General features: G+C 34.2%; 1 protein-coding gene across 12 annotated transcripts in view; it reads left to right on the top strand.

The window, feature by feature from the left end:
* The window catches only part of CCDC178 (coiled-coil domain containing 178), a 477106-nt gene that overhangs the window by 303638 nt on the left and 147045 nt on the right, over positions 1 to 26423 (top strand). For 11 of the 12 annotated variants that reach the window (XR_013165210.1, XM_077135675.1, XM_077135679.1 and 8 more), the window contains one exon: positions 24402 to 24551. Coding sequence is in view for 11 of the 12 variants with exons in the window: in XM_077135675.1 (XP_076991790.1) it covers positions 24402 to 24551 (150 nt within the window). In the remaining variant the exon portion in view is untranslated. Of the gene's footprint in view, positions 1 to 4945; positions 5746 to 24401; positions 24552 to 26423 lie in introns of those variants that run through there. The other variant, XM_077135685.1, reaches the window with a different exon arrangement.

Consider the following 26423-nt stretch of genomic DNA (forward strand, 5'->3'; position numbering starts at 1 on the left):
TATTATAATTCGTCTACTTTGCAATAGTACAGCCATTGTTTAGTCTGTGGTTGCTTAGATTGCACTTATCCTGAAGAACCCTTAACAGATTCCTTTTAGAAGAAGATAAAAATGTACCTGGACCGATATGGAACCAATGACCCCTTGAAAGTACATACAAGTGCAGCAGGAGCATATCTGGGGTTTATAATGAACTGTGAAGGAAACACCAGCAATGTAGTGCTGATGTCAAAAAAGAAGGACAAATATGCAAGTGTAGCCTTATAAGGATATGTATGGAGAGAAATATCTTTTTCCAGTAGCTACCAAAGTTTTATTTAGTATTTCACTGTAGGCTCAATGGCTTAAGAAAAATATCAAGGTCTTAAATGTTTTCCATAGAATGTTATGATGATCAGAGTGAAAAATAAGAGCTTTAAAACTTGGTAATACTATTATTTCCAGGGGGAGTAGTTATCTTTCAATGAAACTTTATAAATAAAATCTAGATATAGTACATTTCAGTAAATACAATTTTATAAAGTTGTTAGAACTATATTGAAACTGATACTTTAATACTGATATTTAATGCCTTTATTTATTTATTTATTTATTTATTTTGGACTATGAGTGCAATATGAAAGCATGGAAAGGCTGAAACTAAGACAATAAAAAGTACCAGAGACTGGGACAAATTGGAAAAATAATACCCTAAAGGCATTTAAATTATTCAAACAAACAAGCAAGAAAAAAAATCTGAAGCCCTGTTCCATTTGGCCTACTTACTTCCAAGGCTGTGATTCAGGGTTTGATATAAGACTGTGGGGCATGACAAAGAGCTGTTTGCCTCATATTCTGCTTTTGGATTTTCTGAAGACTCCTTTAACTTATGGACACTCCAATAAGTATGAGTTATTAATCTTTAATTAATAACTTGTTAATCATCATGTGGTTATCAAGCATTTCTAAAGTCATCATGTCATATTTCCTCCGTGGTGTTCTCACTTACTGGACTCTCTACCATCCCTGTGTTCTTGGGCTTCCATGTGGTGATTTGAGCCCCCAGAATCCTTCCCAGGTCACATTACCAGGGCAGTAGAAGACCTGTTCTGCAGAAACTCTTTGAGATCTGCCTCTTTCTTCTTTTTCCTTCCCCTCACTCATCTAGTAGAAGATAGGCAGGAGTCTCCAGTCCTTTTGCCATCCAGGTTTGCATCTATCTTGTCTGGCCTAAAAGTAAACTGGCCTCTTCATTTGGGCAGGACAGGGGAGCTGGGATGGAAGGGAAGCTCACATAGAACATCACTTGCCAAACTCATTTCATTTTGCCAATATCTCATCATAGTTCAAAGTCCATGAACATCCAATTTATATTTTCTTCCATAGAAAGTATCAAATATTGTCTGTTGTGATGTTTGCTTTGTTTCATCACAAGTAGACTAAACCAAAAATTTAACTTTTTAAAAAATATCTCATATTATACCCAACATCTGTAATGACATTTGATCACTATCCTGGAAAGAATTTAATCAATGGCATCAAAATGGAAGAATTCACCATTTCTTTAGCAAGCTATTGAATTTAAGTGTGTGTATATATATGTGTGTGTGTGTGTGTGTGTGTGTGTGTGTGTATATCCACAAAATATCTATAACTTAACTAAGTAATGTTCCTTGCATGCAGTCCAATACCCCCTTAAACAGTAGCTTGTGCCAGATGTTCCTGGGGGAATAAAACATATAATGTATGTAATTTTGCAAATCTACACAATAGGTAGACATTTCTTTCTCACCCCAGCTGGTGATCAGTTTATGCCCTGAAGCTTGGAGATTTATCACCCTTGTAATTTTATCCTAAACAGAGCAATTGCAGATGCTCTTCCCTTGAGATTATTTTAATTAGTGGTGAAGACTTTGCCAAGATATTGAATTTCAAGGTACCAAATTTCATCTGGGTAAGATCTAGTAGGTAGTCATGATAGTTTAAGGTAGATAATAACGTCACAAATTATTTATGATTTCTTATTTATTTAGGATTATTAACCCAACTTTTTCTAAAATTATTTAAGGGGTGCTATGCCATTTATAAGTCATTATTCCTCTTTCAGAAAAAATTAAAGTCCAGCAAAAGAAAAATACACACTTTTACTTCAAAGGTAAATGGTTTATAACATCACAAGGATTATTGGTTTTACCAGATAATTTTTGCAAAATAATCCAATTTGTAGAAAACTATAAAATGATTTTTTAAGTGTACATTTTCAGGAAAACTAAATTATATTTTAATTCATTGTGGTTTCCCTGCAGCAGACTTTTAATCTTGATCAAACATGAATTTCTTTTGTAGCTTGATATTTTATGAAAAATTCAAAAGAAATGTTCAAGCAGAGTTAGATTTTTTAATCATTTATTATAGGGAGACATCTTTCATCAGTAATAATAATAACCAATAATAATAATACCCTTGATCTTTATTAATAAAAATCTCAAGTATTCATCACAGTCAACTGTGGTTTAGGCTTATTTCATTTATGGGTATGTTTTTTTAATCAGCATGGATTTCCTTTGATTTTTCACATTTTGCCTCTGTGGAAAATACAAGAATTCCACCATCCTTTTCTGTTTGTCCAAGCCATAAGAATGCATGGTAGGTTATAGAATAATCACCAAAACAAATGAAGCGATAATAATAGGGAAGGCATTTGGAGCCCAAGTGCTGATCTTGTTCCCCCAATTCATACCATGAACCCGACATTAAAGCTAACTGGCTATGAAAGCTAACAAAGTGAAACTTGCAGGAGATAGCCAGTGACTCTGCAGTTACATATCCTTCTCCTGCTGAGCTGTTCACTTTATCTTTCAGGAAACCATAACCTATCTCTGGAATTCCATTGTCAGACTGTCTAATAAAAGAATAAGATGTGATACCGTTGGAGAAAAAAGAAAAAAATGGCTCCAAAAAGTAATTTGTGCCTAATTTTTCAGAAGAAATCCAACTTCTGAATGCCATTTACAACTTTAAATTGTACCCAATCAGCTAGCTTCTGTTTGGAATTTTGTATCATTCACTATTTTGTGTTAGGTTGTGCAAAGGTTGAAAATAGGGAGGAGAAATCTAAAATATTACATTATCTTTCATGGTGAGGCAGAAAATTTTGCTAGCAGTCCATTTGACCCATAAAGAAAATTCTGGAGATTACCAGGATGCTACTTGCATTGATCTGAGATGTCTACCACAGTTTGCTTTGGCAAGAGAGTTAATTTTAGGAAGCAATGTTTGGATCAAAACCATATAAAAATCATGATATTGTTTTCTTTTCAAATTATACGAAGGGTTAGGTTTAGTAATAACACCTTGACTCTTAATATATAGTCTCTACAATAATTTATGTAAGTGGAATAAATACTTTGATATGTTTAAAATAAAAGTATGGTCAAGATTTATATTTGAAACTTTCTTCTCTGACGGTTTTGGTAAATTCGATAACTTTAGGGAAAAAATCAATAAATGAACCCCACTTTAATTCACAAGTAAGTAAAAATACTAGGGAGGAAAATTACTAAATAGAAATTACTAAATAGAACTCTGATAAGCTGTATAATATTAATTTACCATTTGAATTTTATATTCAGAATCTTTTTATAGTTAGCATGCATTTTCACTTCTATGCAGTTATTTCATTTTTATAAGCACCATCTTAGGCAGGTGGGGAAGAAGGATTATCCTCATGATGGAGGATGATAGGGACACAGAACTAGTGCAGAAAAGATTATGAGACCTATTATTCCCATATGCCTCACTGCTGTCCTCAAATTAATTGTGTCTAAATAAATGTGTGTCTGCAACCCACGGAAGAAAATCGAATGGGAAAAGGTAATTAATACCATGCAAAACTGGAAAGGGAAAATGTTTGACCTATCCCCAAATCAAGCAAACAGTTTTCAGCTTATAAAAAAGTTCAGTAAATGTAATTTACCACTTTAACAGTAAAAGGAAGAAAAGGGTCAAATAATAATATCAACAGATGCACAAAAAGCCTTTGTGAAATTCAAAACTCATTCATGATAACTCTCAGCAAACTAGAAATAGAAAAGGATTTGAATAATATGAAAAAATGATGGCTTTAAAAGCTGTCCTTATTTGAAAAAAAAATTATTTTGTACTTAGAAAATCCAAAATATTCTACAAACAAATTACCAGAATTGACAAGTAAATTTAGGAAAGCGAATGGATATAAAATAAAAATAAATTGTATTTCTACCCATTAGCCAGAAATAATTAGAAAATAACATTTTTAAAAGACTATTTTAATAATAGAATACCTAAACATCAAATGCCTAGGAATCTAACAAATGATATGTAAGTAGTCTCAGAAAATTAAAAAGATTTCTGAGAGGAATCAAAGTTCTAAATAAATGAAATACTCTACCAAGCTTATGAATTGGAAATTCTATATTTTAACGATGTAAATTCCCCCAAGTTGATTTATAGATGTAATAGAATTCTAATAAAAACTCAAGAAAAAGACTTGAAAATTGGAGCATTCATTCTGAAAAGTATAAGGAAATGCAAAGGGCCAAGTATAGAAAAGTTAGAAGATGGACAAAGTTGGAGTACATATACTACCAGATAGCTAGACTTACTATAAAGCTACCCTATTTAAGATGTGTAATTTTGGTCAAGGACAGATAAGAGAGCAATATAAGACAGAATAGAGATTCCAGAAATAGACCAAGAAAGTAAACCCTAAATGGTCTCTGTCTGTCTAGCCGTCTTTCTCTCTCTCTCTCTCTCCATAATATACATATATATAAAATGCCACAGAAATACCATGTAAAATGATATCCTAGATAATGAATGGTGCTGAATCAAAAAAAGGTACATGATTAGTTGTTTATCTTAATTGAAAAATGAATCTTGACCTACTTCACAACATATGCAATAATCAAATTCACTTATTTTACAGATTTGTATGTGAAAATTATGGAAAGCTTAGAGAAAGACTAAGAACTTCTGCTTTACTATGGAATTGGCAGATGTTTTAAGAGGACACAAGTACTATGAAAGAAAAACGTTCATAAACTGTACTCTGAAAATTAAAAACATCCGTCCATCAAAAGACAACTATTAAGACAAAAAAAATAATAGAGCAAGAGAAAATACAATACATGCATTCAGCAAAGTACTCTCAGCCACAATAAATTAAGAACTCCTGCTAAAACAGTAAATAAAGACAGGAAACCTAATAAGAAAAATTGACCAAATACTTCAAGAGCACTTTACCACAGGAGCTATTCAGAGACCAATAAGCACATGAAAAGGCACTCAGCATAATCATCAAGGAAATGAAAATTGAAACTTTATGATGACCTATCTCTAGGCATTTATCTAAATGGCTAAAGTTTGAAAGTGTAGATGAGAATGTAAAACAACCAAAACACTGAGATATCTCAGGTGGGAGAGTAAATTAGTATAGCTGTGTTTAAATGTTGATATACCTACTCGTCCTGAACATGTGCCTCGGTGGTAAGCCTAGCAAGTCCACCTCTAGACAGCAGGAATTAGTGTACCTGTGCTCCAAAATATGTTAACATATTCTGTGCAAAATGTTAACAGCTTTGTTTCACAATAGCTTCTGAAAATAATCTATCCATCAGTAGTAGATTGGATAAGTAAAGTTTAGTTTATTAATATAATGGAATAATATATAGCAATGATAATGAGTGAACTGTTGCCAACCAAACAACTTGGATGAATCACACTGACTTAATATTGAATAAAGAGCTTTCAAAACTAAACAGAATACATCTGTGGGAATATAATTATTGAAGATCAAAAACAAGTAATACAAGAGGGGCAAAAAGCTCAGTTTATGAAATTATTATTATATTTTAAACTTTTTAATTTGAAATACTTTCAAACTTGCAGGACAATTACAAAAATAATACAAACCCAAACAGAGAAATGCAATATACCCCTACTACCCCAGATACCCAGATCCACCAATTTTAACTTTTTATGCATTTGCTCTATCATTCTACCTAGCCAGCTATCAATCCATTTTCTGAACTCTTGAGTGTATGTAGTATACATCATGCTCTTAGAACACTTAATACCACCATTTGTATTTCCTAAGAACAAGACTATTCACTTATGTGACCACCTTTAGTGCAGTTTTCAAGTTCAAGAAATTTAACATTGATATAAAGCTTACAATTTTTTTTCATATGTCACAGTAACATGTCTTTGAGCCTTTTCTCCTCCCTTGTTAGATCCTGTGGCCAGGATCATGTATTGCATTTAATTGTCATTGTCTCTTCAGTTGCTCTTTTTTTTTTTAATTGTAGGAACACATATACAACATAAACTTTCCCATCTTATCCACTCCCGAACATATTCAGTGAGGTTAATCACATTCATAATATTGTGCTACCCTCACCCATTCCATTACTAACGTGTCCCATCTCCCCAGGTACAAACCCTATCTTCAGTACCATTCTCCCTGCTCCCAACCCTTGGAAACCTATACTCTGATTTCAGTCTCTATGAGCTTGCATATTCTCTGTTATTTTCCTTGTGACTACCATAGAGTGTAACTTTAACATCCGAAATCTGTATCTCAATTGCTTTGGTATCAAATTAACTTCAGTAGTATACACACTATGTACTTGTACCCCTGTGTCCCCCCACCTTCATGTAGCTCTTGTCCAAATAACATCTTTATATATCATAAGCCAAAAATCAGTGATTTCTCATTACATTTTATGCATTTGCCTTTTAGGTCCTGTAAGAAGTAAAAAGCAGAGTTACAGACCAAAAATATAGTAGTGCTAGCATTTATGTTTACCCAAGTCATTACCCTTACCAGAGATTTTTATTTCTTCATGCAGTTTCAATTGATTGTCTTTTGTTCTTTCAACCTACAGAACTCTCTTTAAGCATCTCTTGCAGTGTTTGTCAAGTGGTGACATACTCCCTCAGGTTTTGTTTACCTGAGAATGTCTTCGTCTCTCTAATTTTGGAAAGGCAGTTTTGCCAATTACAGGATTCTTGGTTGGCAATTTGTTTGCTTTCAGTACTTTAAATACATCTTCTCACTGCCTTCATGCCTCCATGGTTTCTGAGAAATCAAAACTTAATCTTATTGAGACTCCCTTGTATGTGACATATTTCTTCTCTCGCAGATTTCAGAGTTCTCTTTTCATCTTTGGCATTCAACAGTCTGATTATGATTGCTGTGGTGTGGGTCTTTTTAGGTTTATCCCTGTTTGGAGTTCATTACATGTCATGGATATGTCTGTTCAGGTCTTTTTCTAAATTTGGGATGTTTTCAGCCAGTATTTCATTGAATGTACTCTCTTCCCCATTCTCTCTCTTTTTCTCCTTCTGTGTATATTCGTGCATTCAATGGTGTCTCATAAGTTCCTTAGTTTCAGTTAGCTTTTCTTCATTTCTTCTTTCTGCTCCTCAGACTGGATGATTTCAGTGGTCCTATCGTAAAGTTCACTGATTTCTTTCTTCTGCCATCTCCAATCTGCTGTTGAAACCGTCAGGAATTTAAAATTTCTGTTACAATGGGCTTCAGCTTTGTTTGATTCCTTTTCATAATTTTCTTTTTTCTGTTGATACTCTCTTTCTTCATCTTTTGTTTTCCTGACTTTCTTTAGTCCTTTGCCCATGTTTTCTTCTAGCTCTTCGAGCATATTTAGGACCATTTTTCAAAAAGTTTTTGGTGTATATCAGGTCTGATCCTCCTCATTGGTGGTTTCTAATCTTTATTCTTCTCCCTTGCCTGGGCCAACACTTCCTGTTTCTTTGTATTTTTTTTTAATCTTTTTTGAAACCTGGTCATTTTGATATTTTAATGTGTTATTTCTGGAATTTAGACTCTAAGTCATCTGTTCCTTAAGGTCATATCCAGCTAGTGTTATGATAGAGCTTTCCTTGACTGTTTAGAGCTAATCAAAATAAAAGAAGGAAAAAGAGAAAGCACCTTATCCAGTCTTTTGCTGATTGACCTGTGTGAGTGCTTTCCATTCAGGGCTTGTCTATATGATAAGTTTAAGGAATAGCTTGAGGCAAAAGCATAGAGCCTCCCTAATCCTTTCTGTGCATGCACTTTCCTTGGGCAAGTATGTGTGGCCCTAGTAGCTCCCCTATATCAAATGTCCCCTCTTCCCTAGAAAACAGTTGCTCATAGTCCTGGGCACTGCACTGTATGTCCTGTAGCCAGCAATCCTTTGCCCTAGGCAGGCAGTTGACGCTCTCCCACGGTATGTTTTAGGGGAGTTCTGTAGCTTCCTTCTACTCACAGGGCAAGTTGTAGGGTGGTGAGCCTGTTATGAGTATACTGGTTCATTCGCTCAGGTGGATTGGGTCAAACATATAACCTCCATGTGCAGGGTTGCTCTGCTTCCTTCAAAACCAGGATCAGGGAGCCACAGTGGGAGTGCAGGCAGCTGTGTGCTGGGGGAGGGCTCATTTTTCAATAGACATGAGGGAGGCTTCTGGAATGGTGTTTTTTCCCCCTACATTTTCATTTAGGTGATAGTTACATAGGTGTATTCCATATAAAAATTTATCAGGCCCTATAATTAAGTGTGTTATGTTGTGCCTTAATAAAATAGTTTACTATTAGAAAATGAAATTAATAGAAGTTTTAATGAATACAAACCACATAACCCTTTGTACAGGATATATTCTAATCGCAAATGTTTTGCATCTGTTTTTTTTTATATGTATAAAAGAGAATGAAGGTGAGTATTGAATATCTTTCCTGCACTTGAAAAAGTAAAATAAAATTTCTTTAATCATATTTTACCATTCAGATGTATCAGCAATTTTGGCAAGTATTATTCTCCTTGTATTAAGTGTATGACTGTCTAGAGTCTAGCAGCCTATCTGTTCATATCTATGCTTGTAATAATTGGCTAGTATTAATGAAAGTTTTTTAAAAATCATTCATGCAACAATTTCCTAGCCTATCAAAAGCTACAATGTGGTTATTGTGTCTGTCACCATACACAGACCTACCTTGTAGTAACCTCATCTGACACAGAAAGAGGGGTAAGCTGAACCTGGCTGCAGCTCTAATGAAGGAAAAGAATATTGTGCCTTAACCACACTGATGACAGCCTGGAAATAAATGCACAGACATGGGCCCCAGAGCAGCTATGAGAAGGAAAAAGCAAGACCTTGATAACAAAAAGGGTGCTTTATTTCTTTGCTGTGTTTTGTTTTTCTTTTCATAATTTCCCTAGCACAAATAATGCCTCTAACAGAATTGTTAATAAAGTGTGTTTTAATTCTAGGTTGAATTACTAACTCATGCAAGGCCTCTTCAAAATCACAAATACTTTCGATTCCTGGCCCATGTACTTCCCCCCCACCAAAAAAAGAAGTTCAAATGGTGCTGCAATAATAGATAATCACATAGAAAAAGAATGAAATGTGACTCCCACCAGATAGCATACAAAAAAAAATCACAAATAAAAATTCTTTTTGGAAACCATTTGCATGGTCAGCTAATCAGCAGACAAGTTAATCATTTAAAAGTTATTAACTAGAAAGACTATTTTTTAACTAGAAACACTTTTATACTTAGATTAGGAAGTTCATAGTGTGCTTTTTAAGTATACTAATCATTATGGAGGAACAGGGGCTGTCAAACTTTTCTCACTTTTAAAACAAACATTTAAAATGAAAATAATAACTTATGTCAAGTGAATGAATCAATTTAATTCAAAGTAGAGATAATGGTTTAATCTACCTGTTACAGTTAACATCAATAAAAATTTACTTAGAAGATCATCAAATGGCCTGTTAAATGTTAGAATTAGTTTTTCAGTAGTTGACATGCTACAAGTTACTTCAAATCCTGTTAGATAGAAAATGTTATATTACAAAATAAATGGATGAATTATTGAATAGTTTTAAAAATTTGTGTATTAGTAAACTTGCTGTAAAGAAAATGCAATAGTTAAAATTTCCATCACTACACTGTTTGTTTATGTGAAATATCTTAACTTTTACATACCTTCTGCCTACAATACCTGGGTCGCCATGCTAGTTTTACATTGCTGTTGAAAAATTATCACAATCTTAGAAGCTTAAAACAACTCGTAGTTCTTGTCTCAGAGTTCTGTAGGTCAGAAGGCTGACACGGGGTTAACATCAAGTTTTTGGCAGGACTGCATTCTTGCTCATGCAGTTTGTGGCCAGAATTCTGTTCCTTACAGTTGTAGACATTTGGTCCCTGTTTTCGTGTTGGCTGTCACTGCTGAGGGTCACTTTCAGCTTCTAGAAGCGGCCTGCATTCCTTGCCTGGTGACCCCCTTCAAAGTCAGTAAGTGGGGTGGGGTGGGGACAGAGATGCTCTAGTTCTGTCTTCTTCCATTGGATCTTCCTGAATTTCAGCTAGGAAAAATTCTCCACTAAGCAGTCATGTGACTTTATTGATCCCACCCAGATAACCCACAGTAATCTTCCCATCTCAAGATTTGTAATCTTAGTCACACCTGCAAAGCCTGTTTTGTCACGTAAAGTAGCATATTCATGGGTTCCCAGAATTGGAGCTCAAACAGTCACCCAGGAAAACCCCCAGGGATGAACCTTCCGAAGAGCTAACTTGAGCGTAGATATCTGGAAGAATATTTGGCCCACAGAGACCTCAGTAGTGTCCAGGAATACTATTATTGAAAAACAAGCTTTTAAACTCTCTCTATTTGAGTTGATCCAAATTTCAGCGTCTGACTTGCAGGTAAACAGGTTTTGACATAACGCCTTTAAGCCAGTCATTACTCTGAGATCAAAGAAAGGTAAAAACTGGGTTATGCGTAGATATCTGAAGTGAATATAGCATTTAATATCAGAAAGCTTTTCTTTCTTTCTTTTGTTCTTTTTAATTGTTTTCCCTTTTGCTTCCTTCCTTCCTCCCTCCCTACCCCCTCCCCCCTTCCCCCTTCTCTCTCTCTCTCCCTCTCTCTCTCTCTTTCTGGAAAAATTTAAAGAGAGAAACTTTCATGAGGAAGGAAAATATGTCTGACATTAGCAGGGATGCAGGGATAGGTAATGGCACTTGTCATGAGAGGCCTCCCCTGTCTGATCTGAAGAGAGCGCTGTGTTTACAGTGCTGTTTCAGTTTTAAATAAATGTCACTTCTCCTTATTTGTCTCACTGAAAAATGCAAGAAAGTTACAACTGTTTTGTTCAAATATATTTGGGATATAGTAATTTAAATGCTGCTTTTGCATTCTATTATTTATTTTAAATTTCTTAAAGTGTTCATATTCATCCAAACTATGAAAATCCTCAGTATTTTTTAAAATAATTATAGTATTTCATGTGAAACTAGTAATATTTTTTTTTAATTTAATCTCCTGAGTTATGAGAACAGAGCTTAGCAAAGCAAAGAAAGGCAGCAAAGCAGGTAGTTTAGATTTCTGTTAGCCTTCCAAGGAAAACTACAAGTAAACTGGAATTCAACAGAGAGAGATTACACAGTGAAATGCCTTTGCAAACTAGGATTTAAAGAACTGGAAACCTTATTATTTTTCTCAGTCAAAATGTAGATGGATAAATTCTTACGTTTTTATGTTGTAAAAATGAATTGTAAAATATATCTGTACAGAAAAAAACACATAAAATTCTAATCCATATATATTGGTCTAAAAAGTCTATTCATTTAAGGTCACTACTGGGCTAAAATAGATACTTTTTTAGAAATAAAAATCATTAATGATTAATCCACCTAGTTCCTTGGTGCAAAGATCTCTGTATTTAAGGAGGCATGAGTATTATGTAGCTTTACATATCTGTTTATTCATTCAGTAATGTTTACTAAGAGCCTACTATCTAATACACTGGGACAAAAAAATCAATAAGGCATAAAAGGTTTACAGAAGTGTCATATGACTGTAGTGACAGAGGTAAACATAGTACAGTGTTATGGTACTGATTATGCCTCTCCGGGTGCCACTTTGCCAAGGAAAGTTAAAAATGCTAATCTCTGACACACTCCAACATGTACATATATATATATATCTATATACACACACAGTATTAATTCTTAATAAGGAATCACTTTCTAATAAAAAATAATATTTTGCTATATCCTCAGGTTTGCTGCTTTTTGTCCTGAATTCCTCCTATGGAGATTCCAGTTTACTCTGCCTTTTTATAGCCTCTAGCTCTCTCCATAGATACCAATATGTTAGAAATATAAAAATAATATGTATATGTGTGTCTGTGCATATGAGAATACAGCTGTATTTTTCATACACGTAAATTTATTTACACATGAAATTTATCTTATTACACAGGAACTCTTGTATTTCCCTGCTTGGCTGAAGTGGCATATTGGTACAGAAGTATAAAATATCTCTAACAAACCCTTCCAAGTAGACCAAATTTTTCAGTTGCATACATTTTCATCACAACTATCCAAATTAATATTTGGCCAGCATGAAAAAGAAAGTGGCCATATAATAAATTTCACAATCTGCCTCTCACCCTACTCCTTCCATTGTATGAAATCTGCAAGAAATGTCTTATTTTGTGGGGAAAAATAAGCAGTTCATTTGATATTTCCCAAACATTTTTGATTTATTGAAACACTTCTTTTCCCATACCACTATGTGGAAATAGAAGACATGACTTGAAAAGAGCAAGACATTGAGAAAATGATAAAAAAAAAAGAGAGAGAGAGAGAGAAAGAGAGTACAGTGTCTTTTTAGGGGGAAGCGTAGTAACAAAAAAGCCTGAGACAGTTGAATGATTCATACTTGACAAAACTAACGAGGAGGAAGCCAAAGGAAAGAAGAGAGAAAATACAAGAACAGAAATAAATAAGCAATTAAAGAAAAGCAAAAATGAGAAGAGAAAGTGAAGGAATAGAAGGCAACAACCATGAATTTGCTCAGTCTTTTATTATAATAGACTTCTTGTCTTCATTTCTTCTGGCCATGGCTAACTGATAAGCGGAATAGAACACGGCTGTGGCACCTTTGGGACTTATTGTTGTAGAGCTGTATTTGCAGTTGTTTGGTGTTAGATTTACCTTACTAGGGGCTTTATTTCCATATTAACCCCTTGGAAAATCTGGAAGAACTAGGAACCCATCCACTTAAGCATTATATGAGAGAGCTGCAGCATTGCTGATTATATAGGACTCACATTTCCTCAAAATATTAACTCTTAATTTATTTTCTTTTCCCCTTAATTCCTAAGTCCTATTTCTTTCCCCCCATTGGGACTTTTTCTTATGTGCTTAATTATTCATTATTTATCATTTTGTTTCCATCTTCTCCACTCAACACTCTATTTTAAAAATCAGTCCATGATTCTATCATGTATATCTAGTTCATTTCTTCTAATCATTCTATGATCTTTCATAGACCACATTTTACTTAGACTTTCTATACATGAATAGACACCTAAATCACCTGCAAAATTAAACTTCAGCTTAAGCAACATTAAAGTCAATTCTTGGCTTCCAAAAGAAATTGCAGAAGTAGAAAAATGAGCAGATTTCTAGCTTCCTATAATGCAAGACCTACATAACTAAATTTAATTTTAAAATGTGTGGGGTAGATACCAGGTATCTATTTAGGTATTATTTGTAGTATCTTAGTCTGGCAACTTTTTGCACAGACATTGTTTCCATTTTTGGAGGACTTAGAAAGTTCATAAACGTCTCATTCTTTTGTTAAGGACTTGGAGATACTTTTCAAGTTACTGATGTATACTATATATCCTCTCAATATATGCCTCTGCTGGGAAAATAAAACATTTTCTGGCAGTCTCTATGTATAGACATAAGTACGGCCACAATGGATCTTTGAATGAGAGATCTAAATTGTAACATTTTTTTGGCATGATACTAATATATTAATTAAAGGCCTAACACAGAGGCCATCATGCTTTCTCTGTAAAGAGACAAATGGTAAATTTTTTTTACTGTTATATATACCTTTCTTTTCAAAACCATTTTATTATGTAATAATACACACTGGTTATATTATAGGCAAGCTATATTATAAAGAGGTACATAGAATAGAAAATTGAAGCCACTTGATATCACATTTCCTTAAAATATTAACTCTTAATTTATTTTGTTTTCCCCTTAATTCTTAATTCTTATTTCTTTCTATCCTCCCATTGGTACTTTTTCTTTTGTGCTTAATTATACATTATTTATATTATACAGCATATTAACGGTAATACAGAACTATTGCAATTACTCACCTCTGCCCTAAGAGCACAAAGATGGCCATAGACAATATAAAAATGAGTGAGTATAATAATGTTCCAGTAAAATGTATTAAAAAAAGAAGAAAAAAAAACTAGTGTCAATTGGATTGGGCTAAAGAGCCTCAGTTTGCTAGTATTAATCTGGAACATAATTTTCTCATACTGGGATTGAATTATTTTGGGGAGCAGGCATGCCTCGAGATGAGCGTCTGTAAGAAGATGGCCCTAGGCATTTTAAATCCTGTGCCTGGATTGAGATACAGCATCCCAATGTGAACTATAATTTCAGGTGGCTAGAGATGCTTACGATCTTTTATTTCCCAGTAAGGGTACCATCTTACTGAGAGTAGGAGAAGAGAACAAGCACTAGTCATAATCTATCCAAAAGGTATTTCACTGGACTATAGATTAGTCTATACTTCTTATACTTGGTACCTCTATGACAATGGTCCTTAGCCTTTTGACCTTTCATTTCCAAAGAAAAGACACTGAGGCATATGTTTTTGTTTTTAATTCCAAGGGATTCTTTTCTCACTGGGTAGACAGTTTATTTTGAAAGACTGATGTAATTCTGTAGTGCAATCAGAAAGTAGAGAATTCACACACGCAGTCTAGAATCTTAAGGGCCCAGTGTTTCACATGCAAATAGGAGGTTTTGAAGCCCCAGAAAGGGTGTTAGGTAGAAGTCTGAACTGGACCCTAGACTTAATGCTGCTATCTTTGTGTGCAACCTTGGATAAGGAATTCACCTCCTTGCCTTCTGTTACCTTATTACGCTATTGTAAGAATTTTCTGTTACTGAAAGACTTGCACCAAATTATTAAATTCATCTCTGAGGTGCAAGAATGACAGTGATTGTAAAGAGGGGCTTTAATTTTCTACTGTATGCACCTCTCTGTAATATAGTTTGCCTATAATATAACCAGTATGTATTATTATATAATAAAATGGCTTTGAAAAGAAATATTTAAATTCTGGTACAATGTAGAAATTGACATTAAATATAAAAAAAATTTATAAAATGAAGCATTTTGTACAAATAGAAGGTGAGAGCAGATTAGCTGGCTATGTCAATGGTAATTTATGAAATAACATGTATTTTAATTTTTGAAAGCATTTGCTAGATTTGTACCATAATGTATGTCCTAGAATTTCTTAGGTCAGTTTTGTTCTCATATTTGTAGTAAAGTTTCTAGGTACTTTTGTTTTAGTTTCTTCAGTTATGTATTATATTATTACTTTATGATAAACTTAGTTGATAATTCCTTAACTCTTTTTGCTGATGACCTTTTGAAGCTGCATAATTAGAATAAGTTGTGGTTATTGTATTGGAATCGGCGTCCCATGGGCCAACAAGGCAGCACATTAATTCTCTGCATCACCCACTCGATGTGAAGTGCCATCAGCACAAAGATATTATTCTTTGTAATTACATAAGGAAAGGGTCTATTTAGTGTTAACTGACCTTTCTGTGACTGATCAGCCTTTTCCACCAGTGAAGTAGAAATGTATGTCATTAAAATGTGAGTAAATAGGAAACCTTTCTAAATCTTAAACTATTCGACTCAGGAGGGGTACATGAAGAGGAAATTGTTGTTAAGCCTTTCACATAACAAATACTGTGAAAAGAATAGCAGACTTTTGAAATATGTTTTAAAATATTAACAATTAGAAATAAATTATGATAATGCATTTCACAAGGATAAAATATACAAATATAACTCTCTTTATATATATCAAGCTTAAATAAGCAAGATATTAGAATCTAAATATATTTAGGACTAATATTAACAGTTTATTTAAAAAATAAATTTACAGTAACTATTATTACTTTGAATGTCACTTACTAAGGACAAACCATGTGTGAGGGATTATTCTTGGATATCACATATTTTTATGTACTCTTCTAAATCACATACTTATACTTGGAGAAATCCATAAGGATGTAGATTGTAGATTAGGTGACACCAATTTTAACAACTTTTTTAATTATGTAATTTGTTTCTCTGATCAGAAACACCATATGCCTTTAGAGACTATAGAAATTTATTGGCAAAAAGTAGATCAAATAGAAATTTAATAGCTAATGTAAGTGACATATGTATAGGGCTTCTTAAAGTCATTAAATAGTTATAAGAGAAATACTGTAGTCAGCATGGAGGAAAATATTCCCTTTTTTAAAACATGCACCCCCCAATAATCAGGTGGGTATTTTTTTTTAAATATTTAACACATATCTGTATTACTGGGCCAGGTTTTCTCTGCTGAGAACACATATAGAGCCCTGTATATTGAAATATCTTTAGGAATCTGTCCAAAACTATTTGAAACTTTGCTATGACTGATCTCTCATGGAACTATCATAATCTGAATGTCTTCAATTTATCTTCTTGTGTAATGTATTATAATTTAGTTAGGTTTGTAAATGTTTCAATTTCCTTGTCAGACTGCAGTCTCCTTCTGGTATGAGATTGTTTATTTTTTCATGCTGGTATCAGTTATGCCTGGTCAAATAGATTAAAAATAAATAGATAGATAGATGAAAGACAGGTAGATAAGGAACAAATAGGGTCCTACAAAGCACTCAGGAATTCCCAGTGAATCTCTCCTGAGTTTTCAGAGACAATGTTTGGGTATCCATTAATATAAACTTTATGAGTAAATTAATGTGGTAGCTAAATTTGTAATCCCCTCAGGAAGCTAAAATAAGGATACTATGTATTATCATCTATATGGATGCTGGGGTGAGGTAGCTAAAGGAAGGGATGACTGATCTCCTGAAATGGGGAAGGCTTTCATCCACAGTGTTTTAAAAGTGCTGTTTGGCCTCTCACTGTGACCCCCATAATGTTTTGCAAATACCTATTGCTCAGTAAGTATTTGTGAATAAATTAGTGAATTGAGATCATTTTGCCAAATGTGAGAATATGTAGAGTTTGAAGTATGTAACAGCCCAGGACTGATTTGTTCATTCAAAAATCAGGAATATTCTTTTAAGCGAACTCATGTTGGACACGAGACTGGTTTCTATGGCAGCACAGACAAGGAAGTGAGTCCTGGGAGAGTTGAAACAGTTATTTGTTCTTGTGAGGCTTCAGGATATCGACACATATCATTCTTCCAGACTTGCTCCTTGGAAACAATGGAGAGAGCTCTTGCTTTCTGTAGTAATTGGTGTATAGATTTTATAGGAGCGGCAATGTGACAGTGCCTCTATGCACACAGTAGGTGATGCACGTAATGAAGTATCTGCCACATGGTGAGAGAGTTACTGTGTATTTTAAACATAAGCATTTGTGTTTGATACACTAATACCCATGAATCAAAGGGAATGCACTCGAGGTGGCAGTGTTCACAAAGAGACTTGGAGCCCCCATATCTTGTTTGTTCTAAAGTCTGTTCCCTACACGTTCTGGGAATTAGTCTTAATCCTGATGCCTGCCTACATGACACTGAAGCATCACTGTGTGTGAAAGCCCCGGTCTGGTGCCCTAAGCTGGAAGAGACATGCCACAGGCATGGAGCAAGGACTATGCTAATGTCCAGTGATGAAGTGCCTGGGCATATGTACAGGATCACATGTAACTGGGACACTTGTGCTTGAAACTGAGAATTATTTATGATTCTTAGCATCAATGGAGCACTAAATATATGGGACCACTTCATTGTTTACACAATTAGTAAACTTTAAGGTCAAGAAAAGAGCAAAAAAATGTAAATATATGAAAGTCTAATTCGCAAGTCATAAGTAACAATAATCTCATAGTTGTGACAGTGCCAATAATATATTTTTCTTCACTTTGACTTCCCAACTTTGCTCAAATATCTCCTGACCTTTGTCCCAGGAAAAATTTGATCACTAATAATCAGTGATTTTTCTAAGATTCTGGACACTGATTATTTCTTCTATAAAACCTTTTTCGGCCCTAATTCTCTACTCTGTAGAATGAATTCCACTGAACCCCAAGTAGACTTATTTACACTTTGTCTCTCACATTAGCCTGGGTGAGAGACAAAGTGGACTTATGTCCACAAATCAGTGAAAAGCTGGATATGTGGGAGCTCTGGGACAAAACTGATCAATAAATACCAGAAATGCAGCTTTTGTTTTTCGGTAGTTCTTGTAGGCAGTCAATTCTTTCCAAAACTGGGACTAAACTAAGTGTGGTGCTCTCTGTGTGAAGTCATGGACATGGCAGTAACCGGCAGCTGGGCCCTGGAAAGGTGCAAGAAAACTAGGAACTCTCCATAGTAAACTATTAATAGCCAAGTAGCAGATGATGACAGACAGATCATCAGAAAAAGATCAATTGATACAGCAACAGATAGTTACATCAGAACAGGAGAGTTAGAATTAGAATCAGGACAAAAGATGACAACTCTGCTACAATGAGTGATTGGAAAGAGGATGTTGTTCCTCTGGCTTGCGAAGTGGCTCCAGATGCCTGTGTAAAGAGTAACTGAAGACACAGAGGACACATTACCGTAAGTTTAATCATGACTGACTTACAATAATGCACTTGTAAATAGCCATGTAGGTTTCCTATGCACACACACACACAGAGTAAAAAAACTTTTAACCAAAATCACTTCTCTAGAATGTGTAAATCAAGTTTTTCTCTTATAATCTCCTTTGCCATTAAGTCCACCTTACATTTTAAAAAACAGTTTGAATGGATTTAGGCTTCCTCCCAGGTGAGTGTCTCTGGCTGGACCAGAGTTGTAAAGGCCTCAGCTTTGAAGGCTCAGGCACTTGGTCCTCCAATGGATACATCAGGTCTAATCAAATCATACAGTATGTAATCATGCAGATCACAAATCACCAGACTGATTCTGTAAAACCAGCATGCCCATATATTAACTTCCAATGAAAATTAGCTTCCCAGGGGAGCAAGGTTTTATTTCTTTTAGCAGCCCATTCTATCTATATCAACAACCTATATGTTTAGCCTGATTTTAATACGGTATTTTCTTGGTGGAAGTGGACTCAGAACAAGAGAATTCAGTTATTTTATTTAAATGTTTAATGATTTTGAGTTTTATGAAAACAGCACCACCTAACATTCAAGAGTTCTGGCTAGTGTTTATGAAGGAAGTATCTCATTTGGTTAAGAGTGTAGGATCTGGACCCAGTCCACCCAGGTGCGATGTCCAGAGCCACACTTACTAACCATGTAAACTCCAGTTGTCCAGTTGCTATGACTGCATAACAAATATCCCTAAACTTTGTGGCTTAAACAACTATTATTTATGATACCGATGATTCTGTGTATAAGGAAACAGGGCACAGCAGGTGTAGTAGTTAGGTTCAGGTGTCATCTTGGTCAGATGATGGTGCCCAGTTGTTCTGTTGCTGTGGACTTAAGTCATCAGCATGTGAAATTCATCTGTGTTTGATTGTATCTGTGGTTGGCTAAGGGGAGTGACTTGTGCAATGAGTGACGTTTAATTTAATTACTGAAAGCTTAAAAGAGAGAGCCCAGTAGCGCACAGCAGCCCAGAACACCTAAGCTCAGAACTCAGAGCCAACACAGACCCAGATGTTTGGAGATGCAGAAAGGGATTACCCCGGGGAAAGCTATTTAAACTCAGATAATTAGCTAAGTAAATCTTCTTTATAAAAGCCGAATCCATCTCAGGTATATTGCATTCTGGCAGCTTTCGCAAACTATAACAGATGGCTTGTCTCTGCTTCACACTTTCTTGACCATCACCTGCATGACTTGAAGACTGGGGGTAGAGTCATCTTCAGAAGACGCATTCACACATCTGGCAGTTGATGCTGAATGTTTGCAGAGACCATAACTAACTATTTGTTGCACCATCTACAAGTGGACTATTCTATGTGGCCCAGATAATTCACAACATGGTGGCTGGTTCCAAGGGTGAATGTTCCAAAAGAGAGAGCGAGACAGAAGCTCTGTCCTTTTTACCAACTAACCTGGGAAGTTGCATAGTATCATTTCTGCCATGCTCTGCTAACCAGAGAAGCCACAAGTCTATGCAGATTCAAGGGAAAGAGAAATTCCTTACTAGGAAGTTACAAGGTTCTGGATGTATGTATCTTGCCTGTTGGTAGGCACTCCATGTTTGATGCTGAATCCATTTTATTTTATATTGCTTACAGCTTCTTTTAGAGTGTCATACCCTTTATTGAGGGGATTTTCTTACAATAAATATTTGCTGTTCTGGATAATATTATTTTTCACTAACATGATTATATAAGTCTGAGTTCTTATCTGGTATGTGTGGAATTCTGGAGTTAATGTTCAAGATCAGACTTATTTCCAAATTCTTGGCTATATATCACAAACATAATAAGGCCATATATACTCTATATTTTTGTCCAAAAAGGCACTGGTTCTTTGATTGGAATTCACTATTTCCCACTTTCCCAGTAAGAAATTTGGAAAGGGGAAAGTTAAGAGTAAGAAAGATAAACTGAAAATGGAAGAAATTAAGAGAAATTCCCAAGATAAAATCCATGGCTTAAAAAAAGAAATCCATGGCTTAATAAGATTATGTGGGGAAAATGGAGAATAATTGGATATTCATGGGTCTCAATCTGCCTTTATTTTTCAAAATTTTTTGTGACAAGAGGAAGCAAGATCTTTCTTTAGCAAATAGGTTCTCCAGCCTTTTGGGATTACAGGCTATTTAGGTAACCCAAGAAAAATGCTGTGTCTAGTTTCAAGGGGTTCCCATAATTTGTTAAAGTCAATGATGCACTCAGATAAAGAACACTACTAAGCTTTGAAAAAGTAGTATATCCCTAGAGTAATGTTCAGTACAAATACTTATTGCATGAATTCTCTTTATATACTACTTCAGATCTTTATCTCTCAAGTAATGAAAATGTATAAATGAATGTGCTTCATTATTTTATAGAAGTTGGCAAAGAAAATATATTTCTGAAGTGCTAAATATGTACCTCTCCTAACATAGTTTGTATATTCATTCATTCATCCATTCATTCATTCAAGTACTTTCTGAGAACCTGTCTAGTTTACCTATTTTTGTCAGACACTGCTTTGTGTGACATGTCTTAGTGAGGAACAAAATACAATTTAACTTTTGTTCAGCCCTTTATAAGCATAATCTTCGTTTTCTAATAGAATATTAGGACAAGAAACTGCAGTGTACCCCAAATATCAAGGTTTAACAAATAATTTGAAATAGCAGATAACCATCATCAAGCTAAGTATTTTCCTTAATATATCCTAGACAAAATGGAACCTAGTAATTGTCATTCATTAAGTCTCTTTTCTCTTAGGCAGTCGAGCTATATTCCCGATATTTCAACATCCTAATAAGCATTAATAATTGGAGTTGAATGACGAACGGTAAATGTAGCTTTGACAAAGTGTTATATTTATTTAGACATTTTGAGTGAATTTAATAAAAATAAAAAACAGAGGAAGTGCAAGAGTCAGAATTCTACATTCTAATTATATTTTTGTGTGATTTTTAATATAAATCCTTCTCACTAGGCCATAAGCTCCTGAGGTTCATCATTTTTCTCAGGCCCTGGCATACAGTAGTTGCTAAATAAATAGTATGAATTTAAATAAATGAAAGAGTAAATGGATAAATAAATGAAATGTTTTTGTAAATCTACTCAGAGCACAATTATTTTAAACTTAAAAGAGTTGGGATGAAAAATTGTTTTTAAATGGTTTCAGAACAAAAAAATACTTTCAAGTTCACATTTAACCAAGACCTTAAGTGGAAAGATCTGTCAGTTTGCCAATAGGTAAGGATAGAATTCAGCTAGATTTGAATTTCAAAGCTCTTAGAAGTCATTTGACTTTTCATATTACTTTCTTTCTTTTTTTTTTTTCTGTTAGCTTTATATCACACTTCCTACCCCCAGTTTTTTGCCCTTATTAAATGTCTCTACAGCTATCTTTATGAGCTGGTCAACTTAAGCATTATTTCCCCAAGATGTAATGCCACCAATAATTATCAATCCCCCTTTGTTTCATTTGCAATGTTTTAATGCCATTGCTTAAAATTAAATGAATCAGAGTTGTGAGGTGGAACCACAGTTATATGTAAAAAACATTTTTGGTATCAGCAGAATATAATTACTTAAAATTTAAAAATTTTAACTTCATTGCACATCTGAAGGTCACTGACTTTCAGAAATAGTAAATTGGTAAATCCTTGCATTCATTCATTACTGGGAAGCAATATTATAAACTATTATGACCTGATATAACAAAATTTTGAAGATCCATTTTCATAATTTGATTTCTTGGTATCCATTCCAATTATGGCATATAAAAGTGGTAAGAACTGGTGTCATTCAGAAATTGAAAATATATGCATTTGGAAAGAAAAACACATATTACACAGTGAGCAAAGCATAAATTACCAAATATTTCCCTGATTAATTCCCAAGAGTTTGTTTGACGAAAATTCTGCAACTTTTTGTAGCACTCTTCTCAAATTTTTATGGTAGCCACCTAGGGATTGAAAGAGGAATTACTAAAAAGTAGGAAACTCAGGTGTCAGAATTGTGCTTATGTAAAACAAACAAACAAAAAATTCAAAATTATTCCTTCTCCCTCCTCCAGTAGATCATTCATCAGTGTTCCAAATCAGATGTTTGAGGTTTAAAATTTAATGTGTTAAGATATCAAAAAATAACTGTTACCATCTTTTAAGAAATACCTCTAACTAAGGAAAATATCTTCCTTTATTTGTCCTTCTACCAAAGGATAATTTTACATGATTATAGGCAAATATACTAGATAGAAATTTCTAAAGTATTATATTACTGTGCCAGAATTAGGATAAGAAGGACATTTTAAATGATTCTTATTTCATGGTTTTGTCTTTTTGAAACAGCAGCTGTGCGATAGTACTAATCATTAGGGATCAATATGGATAACAGATTTTTTTAATGAAAAATGTGTTTGACCTCATAAATATTCAAAAATGGAAACAGAATTATTTGTACAGGTACATTTCTGCTAAATTGTATTTCCTCTATGCACGTTCTCATACTACAATGTATTTTTAAACAACTTATAGTAAAAGTTTGACCTGGTGATAATTTTACAAAACTTTTTAATTGCTTCACAATGGGTGTTTTTATATCTAGCTATTTAATCATATCATATTCATTATTAATAATCTAAGTCTGTTTGTTTTGAAACCTTTGTGATAGTAAATAATGTTGTAATGAATATATCTTTTTGTTTAGGATAATTTCCCATAAGTAGAATTACTGGATTAACAGATTTGAAATTACTTAAGGCTATTGACAAATTTCATGTTTTTTGAAGCAGCCACAGAAAGACAGCCTAAATAATTGAGAGTTTTCTCTGCTAGAAAATGTACAAAGATTTAGCAATTAAATGGAAATACCTCTAATTTAAAATTATAGGTGACCCTCAAAATTGTCAATGGATAATGTTACAAAAGTGATTTTCTAAGGTGTTTGCATTAGATTTAGCATATATGTACCTAGTCATGGGGGTGTTATAAAAAGTTCTCGGGTGGGCAATGGTGGCTCAGTGGCAGAGTTCTCACCTGCCTGCCATGCCAGAGACCCAGGTTCAATTACCAGTGCCTGCACATGCCAAAAAAAAGTTCTCAGCTGATCATAAAATCAGATGTCATATTTAATATAGCTAAAATATATTAACAACAAGTAATGGTTCCGGATGCTTCTAGATGCTGAGTACTCAGCTGTTCATCTTTTACTTGCTTCTTTATATTTTGAAAAGTTTTTGTGAGTGCCAGCATTCTGAACCTCATGGAGATTGAGTCCTAATCTCTCAAGGGTCATCTACCTGTCTGAGCAGAGGTTTGAAGAAAGAAAAGGGTGTGTGAAACTGATAGAACATTCCCAGGACTAGGTAATTCCCAAGGCCCAACAGAGGGAAGTCTGGGAAAAGAGCAGTAGAAAGAGGGGGAGCAAAAGTGAGATACACTTTTTTGACTCACATATCAATGTTGAAAAATAAAAACACAAAACTCTGAATCAAGAAAGAAAAATTTTAAATCCAAGGAGGATATTGGTGTCAGGGGAACATTTTTTTAAATCAGTGCTTTAATATTTTTCTACAATACGTAGTAGAACAACTTTTAGATAATTCAAAAGATGTGAAAATCAAAACAAATCAAATTACTTTTAATTAATATGTATATTTATCTTCTAGAAAACAAACGATGATTTACTAGAAGAAAATCTGCACTTAGCTCAAGAGTATCAGAAGACACAGGATGATTTCTTAACAGAAAAGGACAATTACTTCAATATGTATGACAGACAGTTACCACTTGAAGCTTCAATTAGAGATAAGAAACAGGTACTGGTTTTTCTTATTGCGTTTTTATAAAGCAATGTTTTATCTGACATATGTACTACAGAAAGTAAGAAGTGGTCAGTTATGGGGTCTGTAATATGATGACAGACCTTATGTGCCACAAAATGGCACATTTTCTTTTTGCAAAGCTTTGCCGTCTTTTTTTATCAACCCTCTGGAATTCGGCCTTGAAAGGATAATAGATAAATCAAAGACTTAGTTATTAATCCATCATTTTATACTTATTTAGTTTAGTCTTGTGATCTGCAATACCAAATTTTTGTGGTTTGCAGAATGAATTATATTATTATAGACTTCAAATTTCAACTGTAAATATAGATAACTTCCCATGATAGGCCTCTAAATCTTCCTTTTGATGTAAGGGCACCAAATTTTGGTATTTATTTTCTTGTTAGATATAGGGATCAATTAGAAACTTGGGGAATTATCTAACACTCACTGGTTATTGGAAATCTTTGGAATTCTGAAGATGTTTCTGTAAAATCTTCCATAATGGTAAAAGTTAGAAAAGTAAAACACATGTCATGAATCAGGAAGGAAGGGAGAACTCCATTACTAGAATTTTAAGCCACAGCAGCTTCCTTTATATTCCTTTCCAAATATTCAGTAGAACAATTATTTGCCTTGCAAGTCTTTTTTCTCTCCCAGGATGTAAATTTCAGGAAATAGAAGAATGATTATTTTTAAACAACTCACCTATCCATAAGAATCTGTAGGTGGCTGATGGACTCTATCCTGCTGGCATCATATTGTAGTATAAATTAAGGGGTTAGAATTCCAGTACTATACTTATCCCTCACTAGTGTGAACTAATGGCAAGGCAGAAGGCTGAGATTTACCCTTTCTGACCTCGGTGTTCTCATCTGTAAAACAAGATTTTCCTCTTAGAGCAATTTATAAGGAATTAAAAAGTACCATAATAAATACTTTGAAAATAAGGGGATGCTATGCAACTGTAAATAACTAATATGCTCCTTCTCATGTGCCACTTATCAGCAACCCTATATTTTCCACCCATCTTCATAGTTAAATCTCCTGAATGTATTGGGGGAGAGAAGATTGTATTTTTCTCTTTTGAATTGTTATTGAAATAGTGGCAAGGTGAAGGTAGATCAAGGAATAAGTGTATTCTAGAAAATTGAGAATGCAACTATCTGCCAAATTCTTCATGTCCTCTTACCATTGTGTAGGATTCAAAGAATATCAATGTATCTATGGGTCATTTGTTCAAATCACTGCATGCATTTGATATTATTATTATTGAGGTTAAGTGTGTTTTATTTATTGCTGAAAATTGGGGAGGAGAAATAACCAACGGCTATACTGTATTTCCTTTTCTAATCCAGGGGAAGAGAAAAATAAATTTTATGTACATGTGTCATCTGTTCATGCAGAATCTTTTGGTCACAAAGGACAAATATATTAGACACCTGGATAAATAGTGAGGAACTCATGCCTTTAAAAGAGAGCCCTAAAGTAATATTTATGTAGTATAAATATAACAACAAAATTGTCTTGATCTCATTTTTTGAAATTAAAGCAAATCTTGATGCAGGATACAAGGAGAGAGACTTTGGTGTGAACAAACAGACAATGGGGCATGCTAGGAAATTGGTCTATGTTTGTGATCTCTCAAACAGATCATTTTTAGCACACCTGTTTCAGGGAAACTTTCAAAGATTTATTTGTTCTCCCAATCATCTTTCATTTTCTTCCTTCAGCGGTGGAGGTCATTAAGTGCAGACTGCCCTTGTCAGTGTCATGTAGGATCAATTTGCTGCAATGGACAGAGAGGCCTATTGATGCAGTTAAATCTGTCAGTGAGAAATCGTATGTCATTAATGTCTAATGCAC

Source organism: Tamandua tetradactyla, chromosome 18, assembly GCF_023851605.1.
Source record: "Tamandua tetradactyla isolate mTamTet1 chromosome 18, mTamTet1.pri, whole genome shotgun sequence".
Classification (NCBI taxonomy): domain Eukaryota; kingdom Metazoa; phylum Chordata; class Mammalia; order Pilosa; family Myrmecophagidae; genus Tamandua; species Tamandua tetradactyla.